Raw genomic sequence first — 23,448 nt, forward strand, 5'->3', positions numbered from 1 at the left:
GGGGGGGATGGGCATGGAGGAGGGCACTTTGGGGATGAGCACTGAGTGTTATGTAGAAACTAATTTGACAATAAACTATTTGTAAAAAAAAAAAAAAAAGAAACTAATTTGACAATAAACTATTTGTAAAAAAAAAATTTAAAAAAAGTGTTTTTAACGTTTATTTATTATTGAGAGACCAAGAGAGATAGAGCATGAGCATGGGAGGGACAGAGAGGAGACACAGAATCCAAAGTAGGCTCCAACCTCTGAGCTGTCAGCACAGAGCCCAACATGGAGCTCAAACCCACAAACTGCAAGATCATGACCCTAGTTGAAGTCAGATGCTTAACCAACCCACCCAGGCGCCCCTCCTCTGTGTTTTAAACCAAGAGAATGGCACAGAGGGATCAAATAAATTGCCCAAGGATACAGAGCTAGAAATTGATAGGCCCCAGAGGTAAACCTGCTGTATGACCAAGACCTATACTTGACCTCTGTGCTCTTTTGCCAGGTAAAGGAGCAGGCCTTCTGATCCTATAATCTCATTTCACTCTGGTTACTTGGTCCTAAGGAAATAAAATGGATGGGATGAAGGTAGAGCAAGGAGAGGCACATAAGACTGTATACCTTTATCCAGCATCTCCTTACTACTCATTGTTGTATGTTCTGGAGACATAAAAATTTTAGACAAACAAAAATACAGATGAAGTCTAGGACTCTGGGAAAACTTTCTCATAATCAAAGAAAAAAATGTGTGTCAGGGAAAGTAAGAAAGAATTATTATAACTGCTAATTAAAATGTGGCAACTCTACAGATGAGGTATATTGTCTGATCTCAGATGATCTGAAGATTTCACATTTGTAACGGATCCATCACTCTATTCTGGCTCATCAGCAAGATATATATTATTCCTGTGTGGCAAATTCAGGGCTGCAAAAATTTCAAGTTGAGTGCTTTTGAGTTAAAGTGGGGTTTCTGGAACTGTTCTCTTTCCCAGGGAGCTTATTCGCTGTTTGAAATGGTACATGGACTGCTCAGCAGAACTGATTCGACAGGACCACATTCAGGAAGCCATGAGGGTAATGTACTGAGCTCACTGTATATAAAGGGCCCACCCCTCCTGTTGTTTGTCAGTAATTTCAGTGGTTTAGTGTGCAGAACAAGTTAGACATCTCAGTACACTGGCCTACTTTCAGGAATGTCTTGGACCACATAATTCCCCTTTCCTCACCTTGATTTTGCCCCAGAAGACCTTTATTCCAAATAATGTTATCTTAAAGCAGGAAGGAGGGATGATGTACATGTAACTCCTGGCCATCCTTCCTCCCTGATTTTGCCAACAGCATCGATCTCTGCTTCCACTGGTCAAAGCATCATATTTCCTTCTAAACCAATGTTGGTGGCAACATTGATTAGAATTAAGATCTTCCAACACTTTTTCTGTCTTCAGTGGTTACTAAAAAACAGCTGTCTTTTAGAATTGTTTTAAGTAAAAAGAGCTGATTGGATACACTGTATATGAATACGTTAAGAAGACAATCTTAAAACCTTGACCTTTGGAGGAAACCAGAGTCCCCTATGGCAGCACCCCTGCAGGGACAGGTTCCAAGATAAGGCAGACTTTGGCATTTCTGGGCAGCTCCAATTTTCAGGGGAACCATTGTCATTGTGAGATAACTTCACTTTCTAGTAACTTCTTTTCATGGCACTTCTTCTACTGTAGAGACCCACCTACGAGAATGTTGACTTCTCTTTTGCTCAACAGTTCTCAAGATAGCTTTTTAAAGAAAGCTGCCATATCCCTTGGGAGGCCCATGCTTTCTCCCTTTCTGACCCTAAATTTTCTTGTTCTTGAGTTACTTTTTTAAAGTTGCTTTTTAACCATGTCTTTCCCACCCTTTCCAGTTAGCAATAAAAGAAGAGTGACAACAAAGTAGTTCTGCTTTTTCTCTGTCCTCTTTTAATTTTACATCATTTGCTCCAAGTACTATTGGGCCTGTAATTTTGTTGTTCTTGTCCACATGCTAACAGATGAGACAGGTGGTTCTCTAAACATTATCAGACTGAAGAGGCAAAATCAAATCATAGGTCTGTGCCCCACCCACCCCACCCCCCCGCCGCTTCTCTGTACATTCTGTAAAAGTCTAAGGCCGTAAGTATTATTTCTGTCCTCCTTCATATAATACGTGTCTACAAAGCAGTCAGCATCCATCTGTTGTGGATGTCAAGATGCAAAGAGGAGTAAGACAGACCTCTCCCCTTGAAGAACACATCCCCAGTAAAGCGTGCACAAGCACAGGGGTAAAGCAGAGTTCTGAGTGTGATATGGGGACAGGGCCTGCATTCTATTCTTCTCTAAACCGAGTACCTGGCAGGTGCCTCAGATAATATTTGAGGGGATAAAAGTTGAGTGAAATGCAAAAGACTCTATGTGAGTCCCTAAATTAATTTCTCAGGATACTGGAGAAAGCATCACAGAAGTTGTTTTTTCCTAACAATCATTCATTCATTCATTCAGTCAGTCAAGTCAGTGTTATTTGATACCTGCCATGTGTCAGACACTATAGTAGCCACTGGGGATTCAGCAGGGGCCCAAGCAGAAAAGGCTATGCTTTCATAGCACTTCCATCCAACTGGAGGAAAGACAGACAATAAATATATAAGACAGATAAATATACAAATTAAGTGGGGTAAAAAACTTGATAAGTAAGTACTATCAAGGAAATAAACAGAATCATAGGATAGACTGGCTGGAGAGGACGGTTTACTTCATATCAAAATTTTAGGGAAAGCTTGTCTGAGGAGGTGACCTCTTGGCTGAAATCAATGTGAAGAGCTAGGGGATGAGCATTCCAGACAGAGGAAAAAGCGTGTTTAAAAGCCTTGGTGGGAAACAGCTTGAGTTTTCAAGCAACCAAAAAGTGGCTGATGTGACCAATGCAGAGAATTGATTTCAGATGTTAAATTGGATGTGGAAGGTGACAGAAAGGAAGAACTCAGGCTGGTTCCAAGGAGTCTGGCTAGATCAGCTGTGTTGATATCAGAGCTACTTAGGGAGATGCAGAATTCTGGGAGAAGGTCAGGTTTGGGTGGAAAGAAAGATTTCCATTTGGGGGAGCACTTTTCTGAGGTACTTTCATACTTATTCTTAGCACTACAAGCTTGTTTGAATGGACTCTCTTACTAATGCATCCAGTACTCAGGTTTTATCAGGTCATTTCCCCTTCTTCAAGTTTTAGTTGACAAGTCCTCTTGACCAAACCAGTAAATCTCTAATCAGTCCTGTTTTCATCCCTTCACAGGATGCACATGGTCCTGGCCTAACAGCTCTCATTCTGGTATGATAAAGTGGGGACCAGGAAACCTCTTCCTCCTTCTTATTCTTGATTCAGTACATCCTGCCACTTATATCACATCTCTTCCTTTCACTTTCAAAGTTGTGGCCTTTCTAAGAAAGCTTGACCACTAAGGAAGATAAAAATAAAGAGTCCTTTGTTTTCTTACTTGGTTATTTTGTTTGTTCCCTTGTGAATGACCTGTAGGAGGTATCTTTGGTGGCTTTGAGGATGGTATTTGGCAAGATATTCTAAAGAGACAGCACACTTTTCACTGGTGAGCTACATCCGATCCCCCAGAGAACCATGAAGAGAAACGAGCAGGCACCATGGATCTTCTTAATGAAAGAAAGGTTGTAATAACTTTTAGGATCTCTTTTCCTTTCAGGTTTATTAACTTAAGTAGAAGTGGACAGAGTGGCTACTTCACCCACCATTAAGTGCTTCACTGTCTCTGCACAGGGTTGGGAGCACCCTTGAACTTTGAACAAAATCCATAGGCTCCACCACTCACCTCCTTCCCATTGGCCCACCCTCTTTTCTTTCCCGGGTTGCATCAGTCAGAGGCAACCAGCCATCACCTGGTCCTGCCCACACTGGTGCTGACCAGAAAAATCAAGAGGAGTGGGCAAGGGAAGTCAGGTGGTGATGGATGACTGGAAGTGGACTTATTTATCTGTCCCTCATGCAGGTTTTCACAGGACCATCTTGGACATTGTTTTATATTTTAAAGTTTAATAGAGATACTAAGCTCTCATGCCCAGGAAGTGTAAGCAGTTTTGCTGTCTGATTCTGCCTTTCACTCTAAAACAAGTAGATGTTTCAAGCCATTCAATATATCTCTTGTATTAGCTGTTTCAAACTGGAAAAAAAAAACAGGTCATGAGTTACACATTTTCTCCTTTAAAATTAGAGTATACAGTGCAGATCTTCCTGATTCTTTTCAGACTGGGCATTAAAAGGCTACTGAAATGGAGGCTCTAGCATCTGTGCTGATAAGGCCACACACTTTAATATTTTCTACACAATCTTCTGCTACAAGGCTTGGAAGACATATTTTTCTGACCTAGCCATTCGGCACCTACTGAATTCTATATGGGCTGCAAAACAAACAAATTGAGGTTTTGTTTTGCCAAACCTTCTGATACATACATAGGTCATGAAAGGTAGCTTGAGAATTGTTTTGTATTATATATTTCAAGTAGTTGAGCTCCATTTGTTTCATCCTTGGATACGTTTCTCTCCCAGTGTCTCTGTCTTCTCAGTGTTTGGGAAATCTGTGGCATTTCTTTGATTAGAAAGCATAGTCTTAGATCGTCAATCTGTTCTTTTAAAAAATAATTACTGTGCTCATAAGCATGGGCCAAGCTGTAAGGACTCCTCAGAATTAGATTCTGCTCCCAAAATAAGTTACAGGAGCTTCATCTTCTGCATTGTTCAAAAATTGTCTTTGAAAAGGTGTCTGGGTTTGGAAGAGGATGGAGAGTGGGTGTGTCAAGTCCACCTTGGGCTGTGCAACCTGGGGCTAGTTTTCTTCAGACTTAATCCCCAGTAAGAAGGCTGACACCATGTCAGATCCCAGCTATATCTTGCAGGTGCAGAAGGCTCCTTAGAGACTTTTCCTTCTTGGAATAAATTCAAGAGAGGTTACATCATTGCTTTTGAAGCCTCTTATTTCCAGACCTGAAAAAAAATGCAAAAAACTTCATTTTCTTTTGATCCTGTATGTTCTTGAATTCAACTGTTGTGGTTCCTCAGTCTGTGGTTCCTCAATTCCAGAACCACAAAAACAGTTGTGAAATGATTTGATGATTCTCTCAGTAGGAAGACAACTGCTGCTCAGTGACCATTTGGACTTTGGAGATCAAATTAAAAAAAAAAGTGCTTGTCTCCACAGTTGAATTGTCTATCATCTGATTTTGGTATAGAATTTGCTGTTACTTAACGTTTTTTCCCTGCTGTGTTAGCTCTTGGCCATTTTTAACACCTCTCCATCCCTTTTACTCCAGGCCTTAGAGTACCTTTTCAAGTTCATCGTGCAGTCGAGGATCCTGTACTCCCGAGCCACCTGTGGGATGGAAGAGGAGCAATTCCGATCCAGCATCCAAGAACTTTTCCAGTCCATCCGGTTTGTGCTCAGTCTGGACAGCAGAAACTCAGAAACACTCCTTTTCACTCAGGTCTGTGAGCTGTAGGGAAATTTTGCTGCTGAACTCTTGTCTGTCTTAATGCCTGGTTTCTTTGTCCTCTGGCTTCTAGAGTTGAAGAATCCCTGCCAGGCTCCTATGTGTTGGGTAAAGGGTGACTTGCAAGGAAATACCTAATAGAACAAAATGATATTTTTACTTCAAAGTCAGCTATGCCCTAGCTACCAAATATAAAATATTTCAGTGCCTTTAGGGTGGAGAAGAAACACAACTTTACTCTCAGAAACCTCTTTTTTTTATTTATTCACTTTGAGAACTAGCACAACCAGGGGAGGAGTAGGGAGAAGGAGAGATGGAATCCCTTCAGCACGCAACCTGATCTGGGCCTCATGAAGAGTGAGATCATGACCTGAGTCTAGATCAGGAGTCAGACTCTCAACCAGCTGAGCCATCCAGTCACCCTTCAGAAGCCCTCTTTACATCCCACCAACAGTGTAGGAGGGTGCCCATTTCTCCACATCCTTGCTAGCATCTATAGTCTCCTGAGTTGTTCATTTTAGCCACTCTGACCGGCGAGAGGTGGTATCTCAGTGTGGTTTTGATTTGTATTTCCCTGATGATGAGGGACGCTACGCATCATTTCATGTGTCTGTTGGCCATCTGGATGTCCTCTGTGGAGAAGTGTCTGTTCATGTCTTCTGTCCATTTCTTCACTGGATTGTTTTTCAGGTGTGGAGCTACACTGTTGGTGGGAATGTAAACTGGTGCAGCCCCTCTGGAAAACACTGTGGAGGTTCCTCAAGAAATTAACAATAGACCTCCCCTATGACCCAGCAAAGGCACTGCTAGGAATTTACCCAAGGGATAAAGGAGTGCTAATGCATAGGAACACATGTACCCCAATGTTCATAGCAACACTCTCAACAATAGCCAAATCATGGAAAAAGCCTAAGTGTCCATCAACGGACGAATGGATCAAGAAGATGTGGTTTATCTATACCATGGAATACTACATGGCAATGAGAAACAATGAAATCTGGCCATGTGTAGCAACATGGATGGACCTTGAGGGTGTTATGCTGAGCGAAAGAAGTCAGGCAGAGAAGGACAAATACCATGTTTGCACATATAGGAGGATTAGAAGGAACTTAACGGAGGGCCATAGGGGAGAAGAAGGGGAAAAAATAGTTGGGGAGAGGGAGGGAGGCAAACCATGAGAGACTCTTGAATATTGAGAACAAACTGAGGGCTGATGGGGGTGGGGGAGAAGAGAAGGGGGGTGATGGACGTGGGGAAGGCCACTTGTTGGGATGAACACTGTGGGTGTTATATGGATACCAACTTGACAATAAATATGAAAGATAAACTATGAAAGAAAAAAAGAGGAAGCCCTCTCTAAACCAAATTTATTTAGTTATATACTTTTCATCATCTATGAACATCTTATTTCAAAAGGATATTTAGAACATAATAGAAAATTTTACTTCCTAGTCACTGTTAATTTTTTTAAAATGTTCTTAAATAAACTTTAGATTAATACTTGTCCATTCCAGAAGTTGAGTAAAATAGGCAGAAATAAGTAGAAAACATTGCTTAAGAATTAAGATTAGGGGCACCTGGGTAGCTCAGTCAGTTAAGCATCTGACTTTGGCTCAGGTCATGATCTCATGGGCCGTGGGTTCAGGCCCCACATAGGGCTCTGTGCTGATAGCTCAGAGCCTGGAGCCTATTTCGGATTCTGTGTCTCCCCCTCTCTCTGTCCCTACCCTGCTCACTCTCTCTCTCTGTCTCTCTCTCTCTCTCCAAATTAAAAAACATTAAAATTTTTTTATTAAGATAAGATTCTATTAGAAATATCAGTGTGGAGGGGCGCCTGGGTGGTTTAGTCGGTTGAGCGTCCGACTTTCGCTTAGGTCATGATCTCGCGGTTCGTGGGTTTGAGCCCCGCGTCAGGCTCTGTGCTGACTGCCAGCTCAGAGCCTGGAGCCTGTTTCAGTCTGTGACTCCCTCTCTCTCTGACCCTCCCCTGCTCACGCTCTCTCTCTCTCTCTCTCTCTCTCCTAGAAATAAATAAGAACATTAAAAAAAAAAAAAAAGAAATATCAGTGTGGGAAGGAAATTTGCTTCCTTATATTAGGAATGTCTCATTAGCTAATCTGTTACCTTTTCCAGGTAGCTTCATCCTAGAAGGCATCAAAGATAGTGTTTATTACCCCCAATCACAAGGGGATCATTTTCTTATATAAATAAATGTCAGAATTTTACCTAATAGATTGCATTTCTTTGATTTTTTGAAGCCAGTTATTATTCAAAACCTATCAGCAAATCAGACAGCCTCTCTCACATCCATTCATTCAGTTGCTGCTAGTACTGTCATGAGTGCAAATATATATTTAAATATCTCCTTTAAGATTAGAATAGTCTGGGGGTGCCTGGGTGACTCAGTTGGTTAAATGTCCAACTCTTAATTTTGGCTCTGGTCATGATCCCACAATTCATGAGATTGAGTCCTAAGTTGGGCTCTTTGCTGACAGTGCAGAGCCAGCTTGGGATTCTCTTTCCCCCACTCTCTCTACCTCTCCTCTGCTCTCGCTCACACTCTTTCTCTCTCTGGATCTCTCCCTCTGTCGCTCTCAAAATAAATGAACATTTTAAAAAGATTAGAATAGTCTGCTTTTTTGTTTTCCACTTGACCCTATGTTGCCCCAATTCCAATTGCCTTTAAGCCTCTTGGACCAGAAAACAGGTGAGCAACTGTGAGCGAGACTCTTTAAAAGAGTGGGGATTCCTCAAGGTCTCCAGGTGCCTCTGTAAGAAGGCTCATTTGATGGTCTCCCCTCCAAAGTACTCCAAGCAACTCCCCTTCCTCCTCCTGTCTCTCCTCCAGCCCATTGGTTCCTGCCAACAAGGGCCCACAGGACACCTACTCTTCCTCTCAGCATACAGAGATATGGGGAGCTCAGAGGTAGCTAGCAGAGCAGGGCAGATGTGCTTTCTGAGAACTTGGCAATGCCTTGTCCTGTGTTGCATGCTTCTATCTCATCAGGATAGTTTAGATCTAGTCTAAGCTTAGACCCCTGTCAGGACCCTGCTTCTTTGGTGCCAGGCTCATGTGTCATGAGTTTCAGAACTCTCAGCAAGTCTATGGTTCAGTCAGATCATATGTCTTTGCTTCTGCCCATTAGGAGATGTTAGGGTGCCAGTGTCCTTCTGGTGCATAAGTATGGGAAATCTCACCATTTAAGAGCACTTACTATTTGTTGTTGATTATAAAGGACCTGCTTTTCTTCCTTTGTCTTTTGTATCTAACTGCTTATGATAGTATGTTTTTGTGCTCGTCCTAATTATTGTAAAAAAATCTCTGATATCCCAGGGAGTTATAAATCTATAGATAGGATTCATGTAAGTTATATTCTTGGGCCTGGCCTGAACATAGACTGTAGTATGACAGATGTGCTTCCCCATTGAATACATTTTTACTCACTCTAGGCCAGTCTCTACTGCTTGATGAAGCAGTCAAGGAAAACAGCCTCCCATTCACTACCTGCCACACAGGAAAAGTACACTCTCATCTTCTCATCTCAAAGTGACATTTCATTCTGCTTTGTGAATTCTGGATTAATAATGTAAGAGGACTCAGAAGTAGAAAAGCCTTCTTCATGTTGCTTCCATGTAGAAAAGAGAGAATGAGGACCAGCATCTATTGAAAGCCAATGATGTGCCAGACACTCTAACTGGAAACTAACTTCATGCACCTAATTTTTTTCATACCAATACCAGGAGATAAGTGATAGCATCATCTTTATTTTATAGATAAGAAAACTGAGGATTAGGCAGTAACTTACCCAAGATGATGTGACAGATAAGTAGTAAAGTTGAGATTTGAACTCATGTCTGTCTAATTCCAAAAGCCATTCTCTTTCTCCTATACTACTGTGCCTCTGAAAGGCTCTGGAACTATTAATCAGGTTATCCTGAGGAATCCACCTCATGGGTCTACCAGAGTCAAGATCCATGAAGAGAAGTCTCCAAACACACAGACTCCTACCTGTGCCCAGGGCCATCTAGGTTGCTGCACTCTATGCCAACATAATCATTAGTCCTCAAGAATTCATAGGTTACTAAATCCATACAATCTCCACCTTTTGGATTTATACTTGAGACTTCCAGGCATCACAGATGAAGCGCATAATTTATAAAGTCTTCATATTGCATGGTTTCAGATAAATGTCTCCATCCTGGGGAAAATGGTCCAGCTCTTAGAGCTGGATTGCTGCCTACAGGGCTGTGAACGGAGTTCAGCTCATGCTGCTTGGTGGTGCCCAGCTCTCTCTGCTATATTTTCTTTGAGAGGTTCCTGGCTTGAATTTGAGACCAAAATTAGAAAGTCAAGAGTTTGATCATAGAGACAGACAAAAAAATTAAATCCATTTTGTTAGCAAAACAGCTATGGCTATTAAACCATATTGAGCTGATTTCTTTTTATATTCCCTTCTCTTGTCAGCAGATATGTTGGCAAGTTATGAAAGTTTCAAGTGGCCTGGGCCCCAGCAAATTTTCTTGTTTTGGTTTCCTTTTTACTCCTCCCTGTTCTTTTTTTTCTTAATTTTTTTAATGTTTTACTTATTTCTGAGAGAGAGGGAGACACAGAATCTAAAACAAGCTCCAGGCTCTGAGCTAGCTGTCAGCACAGAGCCTGACACGGGGCTCGAACCCATGAACCATGAGATCATGACCTGAGCAGAAGTCAGACGCTCAACCAACTGAGCCACCCAGGCGTCCCTACTCCTCCCTGTTCTATGCCCCAAAGGTGCTGTAGGAATGTGTGGAGTCAAAGACAAGGAAGAAGCTCACATGAGGCAGGAGTGCTGCAATGCCTTTTCAACCTCTTATGTTATTATTGTCTGAGCATGTGAGAAAGACAGACACCAAACTCTGCTAACCACAGCTTCACTTGCTTCTTCAGGCTGCACTCCTCAATTCCTTCCCAACCATCTTTGATGAACTGCTGCAAATGTTCACCGTGCAGGAGGTGGCAGAATTTGTAAGAGGGACTCTGGGGAGCATGCCCAGCACTGTGCACATTGGGCAGTCAATGGATGTGGTGAAGCTGCAGTCCATCGCCAGGACCGTGGATAGCCGCCTGTTTTCTTTCTCAGGTAAGTTAAGTTGGGATGAGAATCAGACTCATCTTTCCTCCTTTCCAGGGTGTTGTCAAGTGGTAATCAAAGGATCGGTTTTATCAAATATCATGCAAGAATCCTATGGCCCTAAAAATGCAGAGTTTTGGGTAAACTCTATTAGGTAATACAGCCAAGACCTAGGCCTACTGCTTAACTCATGATTTATCCCTAAGGACCCACACCCTTGGACATGCCCTTGAGGTGGCCTGCAGAGCAACTTCCAGGCCTGCAAGTCTAGCCAGCTGCCAAGAGTAGGGCCTGTCACCTCCACACCCAGAAAGATGGGAAATCAGAGGGAAAAGAGGGGGAACAAGAGAGAAGAGTGTAGCCAAAGGGGATAAGAATAAGTTAAGGAAATAAAGCAGATCCTGAAAGGGGGCTCTGAGGACCAGCTGTGTTTTCTTTGTTCCTTATTTCATCAGTCAGATAGATTCCTTTCCTGTCTTTGAAAGAGCCTATAAGGACTAGACAAAGAGATGGACGGTGAGCCCTCCACACTCCCCAAGAGGTCAAGACAGCCTAACAAATAGTCAACATCCCAGATTGCCTTTCAGAAAGAACCTCCAGATTCATACCTGAAACCACATTCAGAATGATCCTCCTGGCAGTGGTACCAAATACTCAGTGGCCAGACGTTAAGATCAATATGAGCCTGATCCTTTAAATGGAATGTCACAATCATAGAATAAATTTCTAGGGCACAGGAGGGGCGCCTGGGTGGCTTAGTCGGTTAAGCGTCCGACTTTCGCTTAGGTCATGATCTCGCGGTTCGTGGGTTCGAGCCCCGCGTTGGGCTCTGTGCTGACTGCCGGCTCAGAGCCTGGGGCCTGTTTCAATCTGTGACTCCCTCTCTCTCTGACCCTCCCCTGCTCACGCTGTCTCTGTCTCTCTCTCCTAGAAATAAATATAAAAAACATTAAAAAAAAAATTTTGAAAAAAAAAATAAATAAATTTCTAGGGCACAGGAATAAATCTGAAGTGGTAGCAAAACAATTATTGTTAGAGTTTTTATAACTAGAATTTTGGTAGTAAAAATTTTTAAGTTTGACTTTTAAAGTATAAGTACAGTAATTTTTCAACCAAGTGCTACACCCAGTTGCAATACTAAATAAATGTTCCTTTTAACTTAACTCTGCCAGTGTAGGGTATTATTGGTGGCAAAGCTGCCAAGAGAGTCAGCTTTTCTCTACCAGTAGCTATTTATGATAAACACTTCTCTCCACCTGTTCTAGACTGAAGATTTTATCACTGGTTTGAACACATTACACTGAGGCCACTTCACACATTCAAGCTTTGTGCACTGCTTAAAGAAGATGCTTTCTGAATATATGGGAAGAGGGACAGCAGACTGCCCTCACTGACATCCCTTATTTCTAATATTTTTGCATGTACTTGCTTTCCATAATCACTTAAGAAAAATTGTTCTTAAACTTTATGTGGCAGTGGAACTATGTAGTTGGATTTTGAGATGACAAGCCACCCCCAAATTTTCATTTGCATCTCAATTTCATTGAATCCTTGACTTGCAGCATCTTCCTTGAAGCAGGAATGTGGTGTCTTTTAAGCAACACTTACATTCTCAGAGCACATCAGTTTGGTCTTTGCATCCGGTTCCGGTAATAAGCTACTATTTTCTCTGTAGATAGTTATTGGTTGATACAGAAATCCTGCTATGGTGGTATAATTTTGGTCTGCAAAATGTATTGTGAATTTCTCTTTTGTCTATACATCCTTTTAAACATAGAATAGCTGACATTCCACTTTATATTCTAAGTATTTGACAAGACAGCCCCCAAATCTCTTATATGTCATGTAATTTGTCTTTGGCTAAAAAACATATTTTCTTTCTGAATTTATCTGAAACATGTAATTATGGTCAAATGTGAACAATAAATCCAAAATGCCCTGGTGTGTTTATATTACTGATAATCTGACTAAATCCTGCTGGTCAGGTATGAAGGTACCTGTAGAGTCACACAGTCACTGACCACATAGGAGTGCAGAGTGCCAAAAACATGTTCACACTTGCATTTCACTTTGTCTTCTCACTACACCTGTGAAGTAAATTCAGAAGAGGCCATTAGCACCTCATTGTACAGATAGGAAAAATCAAGCCCTTTGGAGGAATCAACCTGCCTGAGGTCTTAGGGTGAATTAATAAGAGATCTTGAACAAGGATTCAGCCTTCCTGACAGGGTTTTTTTTTTTTTTTTAGTTTATTTATTTATTTTGAGAGAGAGAGAGAGAGTATGTGTGTGTATACACTCATGGAGGAGAGGCAGAGAGAGAGGGAGAGAGAGAATCCCAAGCAGACTGCTGGCTGTCAGCATAGAGCCTGATGTAGGGCTCAATCTCTTGAACTGTGAGATCATTACCTGAGCCGAAACCAAGGGTCAGACACTTAACCAACTGAGCCACCCAGATGCCCCCGACAGGGTTCTGAATGTAGTCATCTCCCGATAGTGTTGTTTAGTCAACACAGAGGAGAAAAGTTAGGATTGGCAGTAAGGGTTAGCTAACTATCAAAGGCTTGTGACAAGACAAAGTCCTACTACTATTCCATTCATTGCTGTGGACACTCCAAGCTTGTCCACTAAGCCTGAGGGGGAAAAGGAGGTAGGCCTAATGGCTGCCACAAAGTAAATGCTCATGGGGGAGGGGGAGTGCCAGGCCACCTAGCCAGACCATCATAAAGAGCAACCATTTATAATCTATAGCAGGTCTGCAGGTTCATTCAGTGTAGTTAATAGAAGTAGGTCTGTCAGTTAAATGGAATTTTCAGTTTAAGCTATGCTTTTTGGAATCTAGTCGTTAAAGAGATTTCGTTTGGGAGCACCTTCCTAACATTCATCCTGCACAAAATACTGAGGCTTAAAATGAGAAAGAAGGAAAGAGAAATGGAAGGATAATGCTGTGGGATGTCTTACGATGTCCAGAAAGTGGGCTTATAGGCCCTCATAAGGGAAGGGAGTGACCTCCATCATGGCACCAGTTTCAGCCCCACTTGCTTTAAGACCAGTTAAGTCTCACAGTGTCACTGGCTTCCAGAAGTAGCTAGTTCTCTAAAGGGCTTCTTCACCTTTGTGTTTTCTCTCCCAGAATCTCGCCGCATCCTGCTTCCTGTGGTTCTCCATCACATTCACCTTCACCTGAGGCAGCAGAAAGAGCTGCTGATCTGCTCAGGGATTCTTGGCAGCATCTTCTCCATCGTCAAGACCAGCTCTCTGGTAGTGGCCCCATGCCCACTCCATCTCCCCTCAGCTCTGCCCCAGTCTTGCATTATTTTAACTAGAGGCAAACTAACAAAGATCACTTTGTGCACTTCTCAGTCAAAGAAGCTTTCATCAGTGACAGGAAGGCGTCCAAGTGAGCAGAGGCCTATGTATGCCCAGCAGGCTTCTCAATACAACATAGTTTTGCTATTTGAAAAAGTTGCATTCCTGAAATGTAGTTCTCTTTAACACCAGAAAGCTGAATCCTGTGCCGTGTTCTGTTTTTATCAAAAGGTATTAATCCTATGTTCCTGGGAGTGTTCTGAGGACACTAAGGCACAAGCATAGGGAGGCAGGCCCAGGTTGAGAGGCAGCTTGCTCCTTCAGACTTTTCTGTCAGCTTCCTGGCAGCTTGATTCCACCCATATGGCATTCCATACCATGCCAGATAAGGTCAGGACATACAAGAGAAAATTGTTGCCCCCAAGAGCTCTGAGCCTCATGGGATGATAGAATTGGACTTTAAAGATGAAGTTTCAACTGGTACTGCTTTTGCCTATTTTCTTTCCTCTTTACTTTTTCTTTTACAAAGAGATCTGTGGTGGGAAGGGAAGGAAGGAAGGAAAAACATGTATCAGGCATGTGTAAGGGTTGGAATTTTTTTTAATGACATTTATTTTATATATTTATGGTAATAGGAAAATGCTTATTTCTTAGAGAAAATTTGTAAACTAAAGGAAAGTATAAAGAAAGAAATTAAGAACAAGGATGAGTTTTTTATTACATCTTCAGATGAGATGAGGTTTCTGGAGAATAAAATTACAGCTGCATTTAAAATGAAGGCCAGTGTTCTAGATGACTTTTTTTTTTTTTTTTTTTTTTTGGTCAGTTATAACCATGTCCAAAATCTTGTCCCATTTTGTGGCTGTGTTTTCACTTTTGCTGTTATTTCTTTTGATAAAAAGAATAATTACTTCTAATGCAACAGAATGTATGTCCTTTCATTTATGGTTACTGTTTTCTGTGTATTTTCTTAGAGTAAAGTTACTTAGAGATTCTTCTATAAAAATAAAATAAAATAAAGGCCAGTAATGTGTAGCAACATGGATGGACCTTGAGGGTGTTATGCTGAGCGAAATAAGTCAGGCAGAGAAGGACAAATATCATATGTTTGCACGTATAGGAGGATTAGGAGGAACTTGACGGAGGAACAAGGGGGAGAAGAAGGGCGGAAATGGTGGGGGAAAGGGAGAGAGGCAAACCATGAGAGACTCTTGAATGCTGACAAAAACTGAGGACTGATGGATGTGGGGGGGAGTGGGGGATGGGCATGGAGGAGGACACTTGTGGGGATGAGCACTGAGTGTTATGTGGAAACTAATTTGACAATAAACTATTTGTAAAAAATAAATAAATAAATAAATAAAAAATAAAGGCCAGTAACCAGGTGATAAGGAGGTAAAAGGTTAGGCTATCCATGTGGAACACTAGAGGTCCTGAAAAAAAAGAAAAAGAATGTGGTTGGTTTGAGTAAGACACAGGGCCTCAATAGGGTGCTCTGGTGTCCAGACTTAAAGTACCATCTGGTGACAGGGGCCCTGCTTGGCAGAGTGCCTATGGTGCTTGTAGTGGCCCTATTGTTTACTCTTGGCTCCAGTCAAGGCTTGGCAACTCTCCTTCCCACCAGGCCTCAGTGAGGCAACACCAAGCACATAAGGTCTATTAGCAGCCCAAGGTCAGACTTGAGGAAGTGGGAGACTTATTGCTAAATAAAAGAGAGAAATTGAAAGGGAAAATAAAGGGAAGGAGAGGAATGGAGGATGAATGGGAACAGGTAAAAACTTGAAGGAGATGGTCTGGTCGTATTTGTGGGGCTAGAGAGTCAAGTGCAATTAGTTGCTTACAACTAGTCAGAGAGGCATCATAGGTGACAGTGTTATGATCACTTCAGCAGAAGAGAAAGACGACTTGAGCTCCAAGAGCTGCTCTAATTCTTCATGTGGAATGGGGCACAGTATAATTATATTGAATGAATGGGTTGGGGGTAGAATTTAAGCTCCATGAGCATAGAGATAATATCTTTCTTGTTCACCTGTATATACTCAGGTTCACAGTGAGTGGCATATGGTAACTGCTTAATGCATAATGGATTGGTGGATGGATGGACAGATGGACATTTGTACCAGTAATAATAAAAAGAGGCTGGAGAAGGGGGAGTGGAAATCTCTGTGAGATAAATAAAATCAGGCTACAAGATTGAGATTCAACATGAGAGGTCTACAAAAGGACAGCATAGACTCTTCCTAAATCCGGAGTGTGGTGGCTGAGAAGCAGCCCTTAGTGGGGAGGCGTGCTCCATTGTTTTTGTGAGGCTGCCTGAGAAAGACACACTGATACCACAGTCCTTCAGGTGGCCCAGGAATATGAGCAAGAATGCTGAGAACTTCGAAGAGAGATTTAGATAAATCTGAGCAACAGTTGGGGCCAGCAAAGCTTGAGATTGCTTAAGGAGAAAGCCCTGAGAAGAAAACAGTCCTTTTAAATACTGAAATACTTCTATGTGAATTCAAGTGTGTGTTAGCAGTCCTGAAGGTGCCAACACCACGCTCTGTGGCATGAATACTTTACCATTTTCTCGAAGTGTTACTCGTCAGTGTTGTGCTTTCTCCTGACTATTCTAGGGAAATCAAAGTAAACCGGTACTTTCTGACCTTTGCTTCTGCCTTGTATGCTGAAATTAACGTATCTACCTGAGGTTCAGAACTGTGGGTGTCAAGTGGTGCTAGGTTAGGCAAAGGACCCAGCTACCAGGGCAACAGAGGCAGGTTTGCCTCACCTTCTCTCAGAGCTGTTGTCCCAGGTTCCTTGACACCTCATGCTAGTGAGGCCAAGAACTCAGTGTTGAGAGTCCAGCCAGAAGACCGCTCCCGATGCTGCACGCTTTGTGAGTGCTGCCAGCTGCACGTCAGCCAGGTTGGTGCTAACAGTGTGCTCTCTCACTGTTCGCTCCAGGAGGCAGATGTCATGGAGGAGGTAGAAATGATGGTGGAGAGCCTCCTGGACGTGCTCTTGCAGACTCTGCTCACCATCATGAGCAAATCGCACGCTCAGGAGGCGGTAAGAGGGCAGCGGTGCCCGCAGTGCACAGCCGAGATCACTGTTAGTAACTAACATTCAGGTTTTCTTGCTTTTTTCTAACCTGGGGCTCCTCCACACCAACACCCACCTCCTCATAGCGCCACCTTCATCTCCAACCCCCTGCATGGTTGTCAGCATGCTGCCTTCTTCCCTTCTCACATCTGGCTCCTACCTCCACTCTGAAAGGTCTAGGTTTGTAGTCCCAGAAGTCTACTCTAGGACAGATGTGGGGGATGCACCCTGTCTTGCTTTCCTGCACACTGTCACTGTTGGCCTTGGCCTTTGTGCCAACTCATTTCCTATTCTATAGAATGAAGCAGAGATGCAGTAAGAGATTGAAGGGGGAAAATAGACTATTCCTTCTAGGAGCAGGCTCTCCTAAATGATGTGCACAACAGAATAATTTTCTTAGAATTTGGTTGTATTTACAAAGTAGTTGTTTTTGTCCACAATATTTGTATCTGAATGTCTAGCATCAGGAAAAATATGATGAGTTAGAATTGCACTGGCATTACTGGACAGTTAGAAGAGAAATGGCCTGGGGAATCCTTTCAGGAGGGACAGAGAGACAGTCCCCACTTCTATACCTAGAGTGGACTTCCTTACCCTGATGGGAGAACACATAAACAGATTGCACAGACTCTTCCATTTGGCAGGTAGGAGACTGCAGTGGTTTCTTTGAAGCAGATCCTCTGTAGGAAGAAGCCAAGCCCCAATATGCTAGGGAGGGCAGGGGAGCATAGAGCAGGTATGCGTTCTGAAGCACTGGGCTTGGAAAGAGTGTTCCCTTGGGAGCTCCTGTTGAGGGCACTCTCACTATAGGTAAAAACGTGTACCCTGGTATGTCCTGGTAACCCATCCTTCTGACCAACAACTACACATTACTTGCTGTGGGCCTAACCCTGCTTTATGCACTTTACAAATATTAACTCATGTAGCAACACTAAATTACATAGATTTAATGAAAATGATAATAACTGCATAATTTACTGAGTACTTCCTTTACATACTGGACTTTTTCACTGAAAAGCTTTATGTGCATTCATTTCTCTGATCCTTGTACTAAATCTAGGAATTATAGCTTATTATGCCCATTTTTTTAATAAAACTGAGGTTCATATACATGTATATATTCTACACATATACATATGTAGAATAATTTCATGTGTCTAGAAATTACTTGAGAGCCAAACATATTGTTGTCAAATCTCCATGAGTTTAAAAACATTGGGTCAGCTGCCCCATGCCAAAAATTGCCAAAAGATAGTAACTCTTGGAGTCCTTAAAATAAGGTCTTCTTCCATGTTACCCCAGTTGGAACTTGAAGGAATTTTAAAGACTCATTTTTTTATCCATTAATTTTTACTTATCTTAAAGCCCATAATTTGCCTTCTCATAAAGGTCAGTTTTGACTCCTCTACTTTCCAGTATGTCAACCTACTATGTTCCATCTTCCTGGTCCAGTAACCACATGTAAACTCTAGGAGGTCCCCAGAAGATTCTTGGAGAAGGGCTGTCCATCTCAGAGCAAGATGGGAGGAGCCCATATTCTTTCCAGAGAAGGCTGAATAATCCCGTTATATTTCAGTACAGTGGCCTGGCAATATATAGTGACAAAGGATCGCATAGCCAAAAATTTCTGAGGGAAAAAATCCCAGACTTTATGTCTTACTTTGCAATATTTCTTTGTGATATATTAAGGTTTTTTCATTAGTCCCATCCTGCAGAGGTCTTATTAAAACTTCCAACCCCTTCAGAAAAGAAAACTTTGCAGAAAGGAAAACTCATTTTCAGGGCCAGAGTTCTCCCCTTCCCTTTCATGATCATTGGGGCCATCTCAGACCCTTCCTTCTCTCCTTGCCCTCTGTGGATTGGGGAAACACAGATCTTGTGATTAGTTGCACCAAGTATTTTCTCGGTTGGTCTCCAGGGCGAGTATGTGTCCTGCCTTCTCTCGCTGCTCCGCCAGATGTGTGACACCCATTACCAGCACCTCCTGGACAACTTCCAGAGCAAAGATGAACTCAAGGTAGGCAGCAAATCTACCTCAAAACTGACTTTTCATCCAGGAAAGGAAACATGCAGCTAAGACTGACTAGGCGCTTTTCCTGCCAGGGAAGCAAGTACAAGTGACCAGCTCTGCCTAGAGTGAAGGGCTCACCAGCCCTACTTTACAGCTGTGAGTGTATGGCTTCCCAAAGCTGAAAGCCAGCAATGGTCTTACACAGCCAGACCCCAGTGACGTTGGCAAATTTTCACTGGCTAATAGCAGCTCTGTGACCATCTCCCTCTATGAGAGGCTGCTCTAGACCATAGTAGCTGTCAGCAAACTGGAACTCTTCCCTTTCTTATGAACTCAACAATCACCTTATATTTTGCCACAGCAGACCAGACTCCACTGTTTGATAACTATATAATAATAATAATAATAATAGTAATAATAATAATGATAATGATAACTTTTCATTACAATGTATTTCTGGAAATGACCTGTAGAGAGCAAAAGTGAGCACTGCCCATTGGCTAACAGACTCCAGATCCAGAGCATCAGGGCAGCTAGGGCAGAGAAATGGGCCCATGATCCAGACAACAAGGGAGAATTCTCATGCTTCCAGTGGTATCACTGCTGACAAACTTCTGGGGCTTATGCCTTTGCCTTAGAATGTGCTACTCAGTTCATCGCTTGATGAACAAACTATTGCAAATTTTAGTTCTATGCTCTGCCTCCATTCAGAACCAAGTCATTTGCACTTCATAATAATGCATTATATTGTTTTTCATTCACATGACCTTTATTAATCATATGGTATCAGTTAATAAGTATTAGGCATCACTTTCTAGTATTTGATCTTGCCTGCCTTTCCACAGACTTGGATCTCTGCAGATTGTTATCATTAACTAATTGCCATAAAGTCAACCTGTCTTCTTGGAGTGATGGACTTTGACAGCCCTTGAAGTGAGCCAAAAGTTAGCCAGAGCCCAAAGCTCACATCCAAGTCAAGCAGTGCTTGAGCTGGGATGTGGAGCCTTAAAAATCCAGTGTTTGCTGTTCTAGATCATTTTCATCATGTGTGTGTTATACTAACTGATTCAGAAGCTCAGGCTGGCATCATTCTCTTACTTTTAAATTAAATGTCTTTTACTCTTGAATGCTGACAAAAACTGAGAACTGATGGATGTGGGGGGGAGGGGGGATGGGCATAGAGGAGGACACTTATGGGGATGAGCACTGAGTGTTATGTGGAAACTAATTTGACAATAAACTATTTGTAAAAAAAATAAAAAATAAATAAATTAAATGTCTTTTTATAACAGCAATGTATATACATAATTTTTTATTTTTAAATTTGTCGTTCATTTATTGAAAGCCTGCTATGTGCAAGCACTATACCCAGAACTTTGTGGGTTTTAAAATTTTTAATTATACATAGTCTTAAAAGTCAAAACACATTACAAAGCTTATAACATAAATGGTAGTTCCCTGCCTCAACCTGACCCATGTCTAGTTGCTACTCCCCAAAAGCAGCCACTTTGAACTCTTCTGCTGTTCTTTAAGCTTCTACTGCCATTTAAAATTTTAACTGTCAAAAAAATAATTAAAAATAAAACAAAATTTTAACTGTCAGTTATTACCTATTTTCTTCTTCCCATGGAAGATGAAGGTTATTCTCCTGTATCATTCTTCTCTCTCTCTCTCTCTCTCTCTCTCTCTCTCTCTCAAACACACGCACGTGCGAGCGCGTGGGTGCACACACACACACACACACACACATCTTTTCTCTATTTCTTCCAATATAGCTGGATACTTTCTTCCAATATAGTTTGCATACACTTTTGTTTAAATTGGTAATCAACTCTTCTTTATTATAGCTAGGTAAATACTGTGGTGAACCAGCTGCTATGCTACTACACTTCCTTTCTTGTAAAACTTTTTGTTTTTTCCTGGAATTAATTGCTTCTTTTGTCATTTGCATGTTTTTTGTTTTCTTTTGGTTTTTAAATCTGGCTAGGCTTTCCTACAGCCTCTCTGTAATAAATCTCTCCTTCCAGCATTCCTCAAGGTCACATCTATCTGTTGGATACTGTCAGGTCACTTTTTTTCCCTGGAAATTTTTCTTGTTTTCATTTGTTTCAGTCTCTAACTTTCATTTCAGAGACTTTCCTCTTACACACACAGACTTTTGGGTGTCAGTCCTGGGTCTGAAAGTGAGGTGCTCTGGTACTACTTAGAAGCCCTATATGTGTTGAGGGTTTGTCTCCAGCAGGCTTCCCTGTAGGTGACTAAAGAGGGTCTGGTCATTTGGTCAGATCATCCTCTAGTTCCTGTAGCTACTGGTCTGTTCTCTTGGATTTATCTATTTCCTGAAAGAGGAATCATTTACCCTTCCTAGAGATGGAGTAGCCTGCCAATATTTTGGGAACTAAATAACACAAAGGGGTTGGGGCCTTCCAGTTCAGCAGGTAAACTTTGTCTCAGTGCCTGTTTTCATTTTGGCATCTCCACCCTCATATGTTGCTGTATCCTTGAGAACAGATCCTCAGTGATCAACTACACCAGAGAGCAGCCCTCAGTCTTCTGATAGGATGGGGAGAGCCTGGTCACCCAGGGACATGAGATGGCAGAAGGGATCTTAGGGAGACTGTCAATCAATCTTCCCGTTTTTAGTCCTCATATCCCAGTCCCACAGAAGTACCTGGCGATCCCTACAGTTTCTGAGATCCTTGCTTCCTGTTGCTATCACTTCTAAAGGCTCTTGGCTGTCATCTTTCTCAAGTATATTAAGTCAGTTACCATGAAAGCTTTCAAAATTTATTCACCTCTTCTGATTACTGTGTTCTTATTTCCTGTTTTCTTTGTCCCTCTTGACATACATATTTCTTAACAATCATTTTAGAGAATTTGAGCTGAAACAGAGATGAAGGAACATATGCAGTCCACCACACCAAATATAGAGTTCTGTACATATGTTCTTTTTTATGACAGCATTATTGAGATATAATTTGCATACCATAAAATTTATACTTATAAACTGTACATTTCAGTGTCTCTGATTATACCCATCTTAAAAGACATCACAAATTAACAAGGTCAAGTTAATAATTTATAACTTTACACAAAGAAAAGCCCAAGGCCAGATGGCTTAATTGGTGCATTCTACCAAATTTTTAAAGAAGAATTAATACTAGTCTTTCACAAGCTCTTACAAGAAATAGAAGAGAACTCAACTCCTTTTATGAGATCAGTAGTACCCTGACATGAAAACCAAAAACAGACATCACAAGAAAAGACAAATATAGACTAACATCCCTTATAAATATAAATACAGAACCTTTAGCAGCATACTAGCAAACAGAATCCAGGAACATATTAAAAGTTATACACCATGATCAAGTGAGATTGATCCCAGAAATTCAAGGTTGGACTAAATAGATGCTAATCAATCAATGTAATACACCATTAAATAGAATAAAAGACAAAAACAGGATCTTCATAATGGATGTAAAAAAAATTTTTTTTTAAATCCACCAACCTTTCATGATATAATCATTCAACAAACTAGAAATAGAAGGGAATTTCTTCAGACTGATAAAGGGTATCTATGAAAAACCCACAGCTAACATCAGACTTAATAACAAAAGACTGAATATTTTGCTCTTAAGGTCAGGAACAAGAGAAAGACATCTGCTCTAACCACTTATATTCATTATATTGGAGGATCTAGCTGGAGCACTTAGGCACAAAAAAGAAATAAAAGTCACCCAGGTGGGAAAGGAAGAAGTAAAGCTATGTCTATCCTCAAATGACATGGTTTTGTATACAGAAAATCTTAAGATATCCAAAAAAACACTATCAGAAGTAATAAGTTCAGCAAAGTTGCAGGATACACAATTAATATACAAAAATCAATGATATTTCTTAGCATTAGTAATGAACAATTCAAAAATGAAATTAAGAGAACAGTTCCATTTATAATAGTATAAAAACAAATAGGAAAAGAAGTTAAAGACAACCTAAATAAATGAAAAGACACCCTATGTTCATAGATTGGAACACCTAATTATTATTAAGACACTACTTCACAAAGTGATCTACAGGTTTGATACGAGACCTCTCCAAGTTTCAGCTGCCATTTTGCAGATGTAGACAGTCTGATCTGTAATTCATAGGGGAATGAAAGTGACTCAGAATAGCCAAATGGTCTTAAAAAAGAAAACAGAATTGAAGGATTCATACTTCCCAGTTTCAAAATTTATAACAAAATAACAGTAATCAGAATTGGTACTGACATAAAGACAGAAATAAAGATCAATGGAATTGGATTGAGAGACTAGAAATAAACCTTTATATTTATGGTCATTTGATTTTCAGTAATATTGCCAAGATAATTCAAAGAGTAAAGCAGTCTTTTCAGCAAATGGCGCTGGGACAATTTGATACCTCTGTGCAAA

The 23,448-nt window shown here is 41.3% G+C and overlaps 1 protein-coding gene and 1 non-coding gene across 2 annotated transcripts in view; one reads left to right on the forward strand and one right to left on the reverse strand.

Annotated features, from left to right (window-relative positions):
* DOCK3 (dedicator of cytokinesis 3) overlaps positions 1-23,448 on the forward strand; it is a gene marked incomplete at its 5' end in the record, with an annotated part of 183,663 nt that overhangs the window by 96,386 nt on the left and 63,829 nt on the right. The window contains 6 exons of the mRNA XM_039243629.1: positions 981-1,062; positions 5,328-5,498; positions 10,432-10,624; positions 13,748-13,875; positions 16,873-17,019; positions 18,929-19,027. Coding sequence (XP_039099560.1) covers positions 981-1,062; positions 5,328-5,498; positions 10,432-10,624; positions 13,748-13,875; positions 16,873-17,019; positions 18,929-19,027 — 820 coding nt within the window. The remainder of the gene's footprint in view (positions 1-980; positions 1,063-5,327; positions 5,499-10,431; positions 10,625-13,747; positions 13,876-16,872; positions 17,020-18,928; positions 19,028-23,448) is intronic.
* Positions 10,159-10,243, reverse strand: TRNAR-UCU. Its single transcript has one exon. It is a non-coding gene; the product is annotated as a tRNA-Arg (tRNA).

Source organism: Hyaena hyaena, unplaced genomic scaffold (genome assembly GCF_003009895.1).
Source record: "Hyaena hyaena isolate Hyena2069 unplaced genomic scaffold, ASM300989v1 scaffold_231, whole genome shotgun sequence".
Taxonomy (NCBI): Eukaryota; Metazoa; Chordata; class Mammalia; order Carnivora; family Hyaenidae; genus Hyaena; species Hyaena hyaena.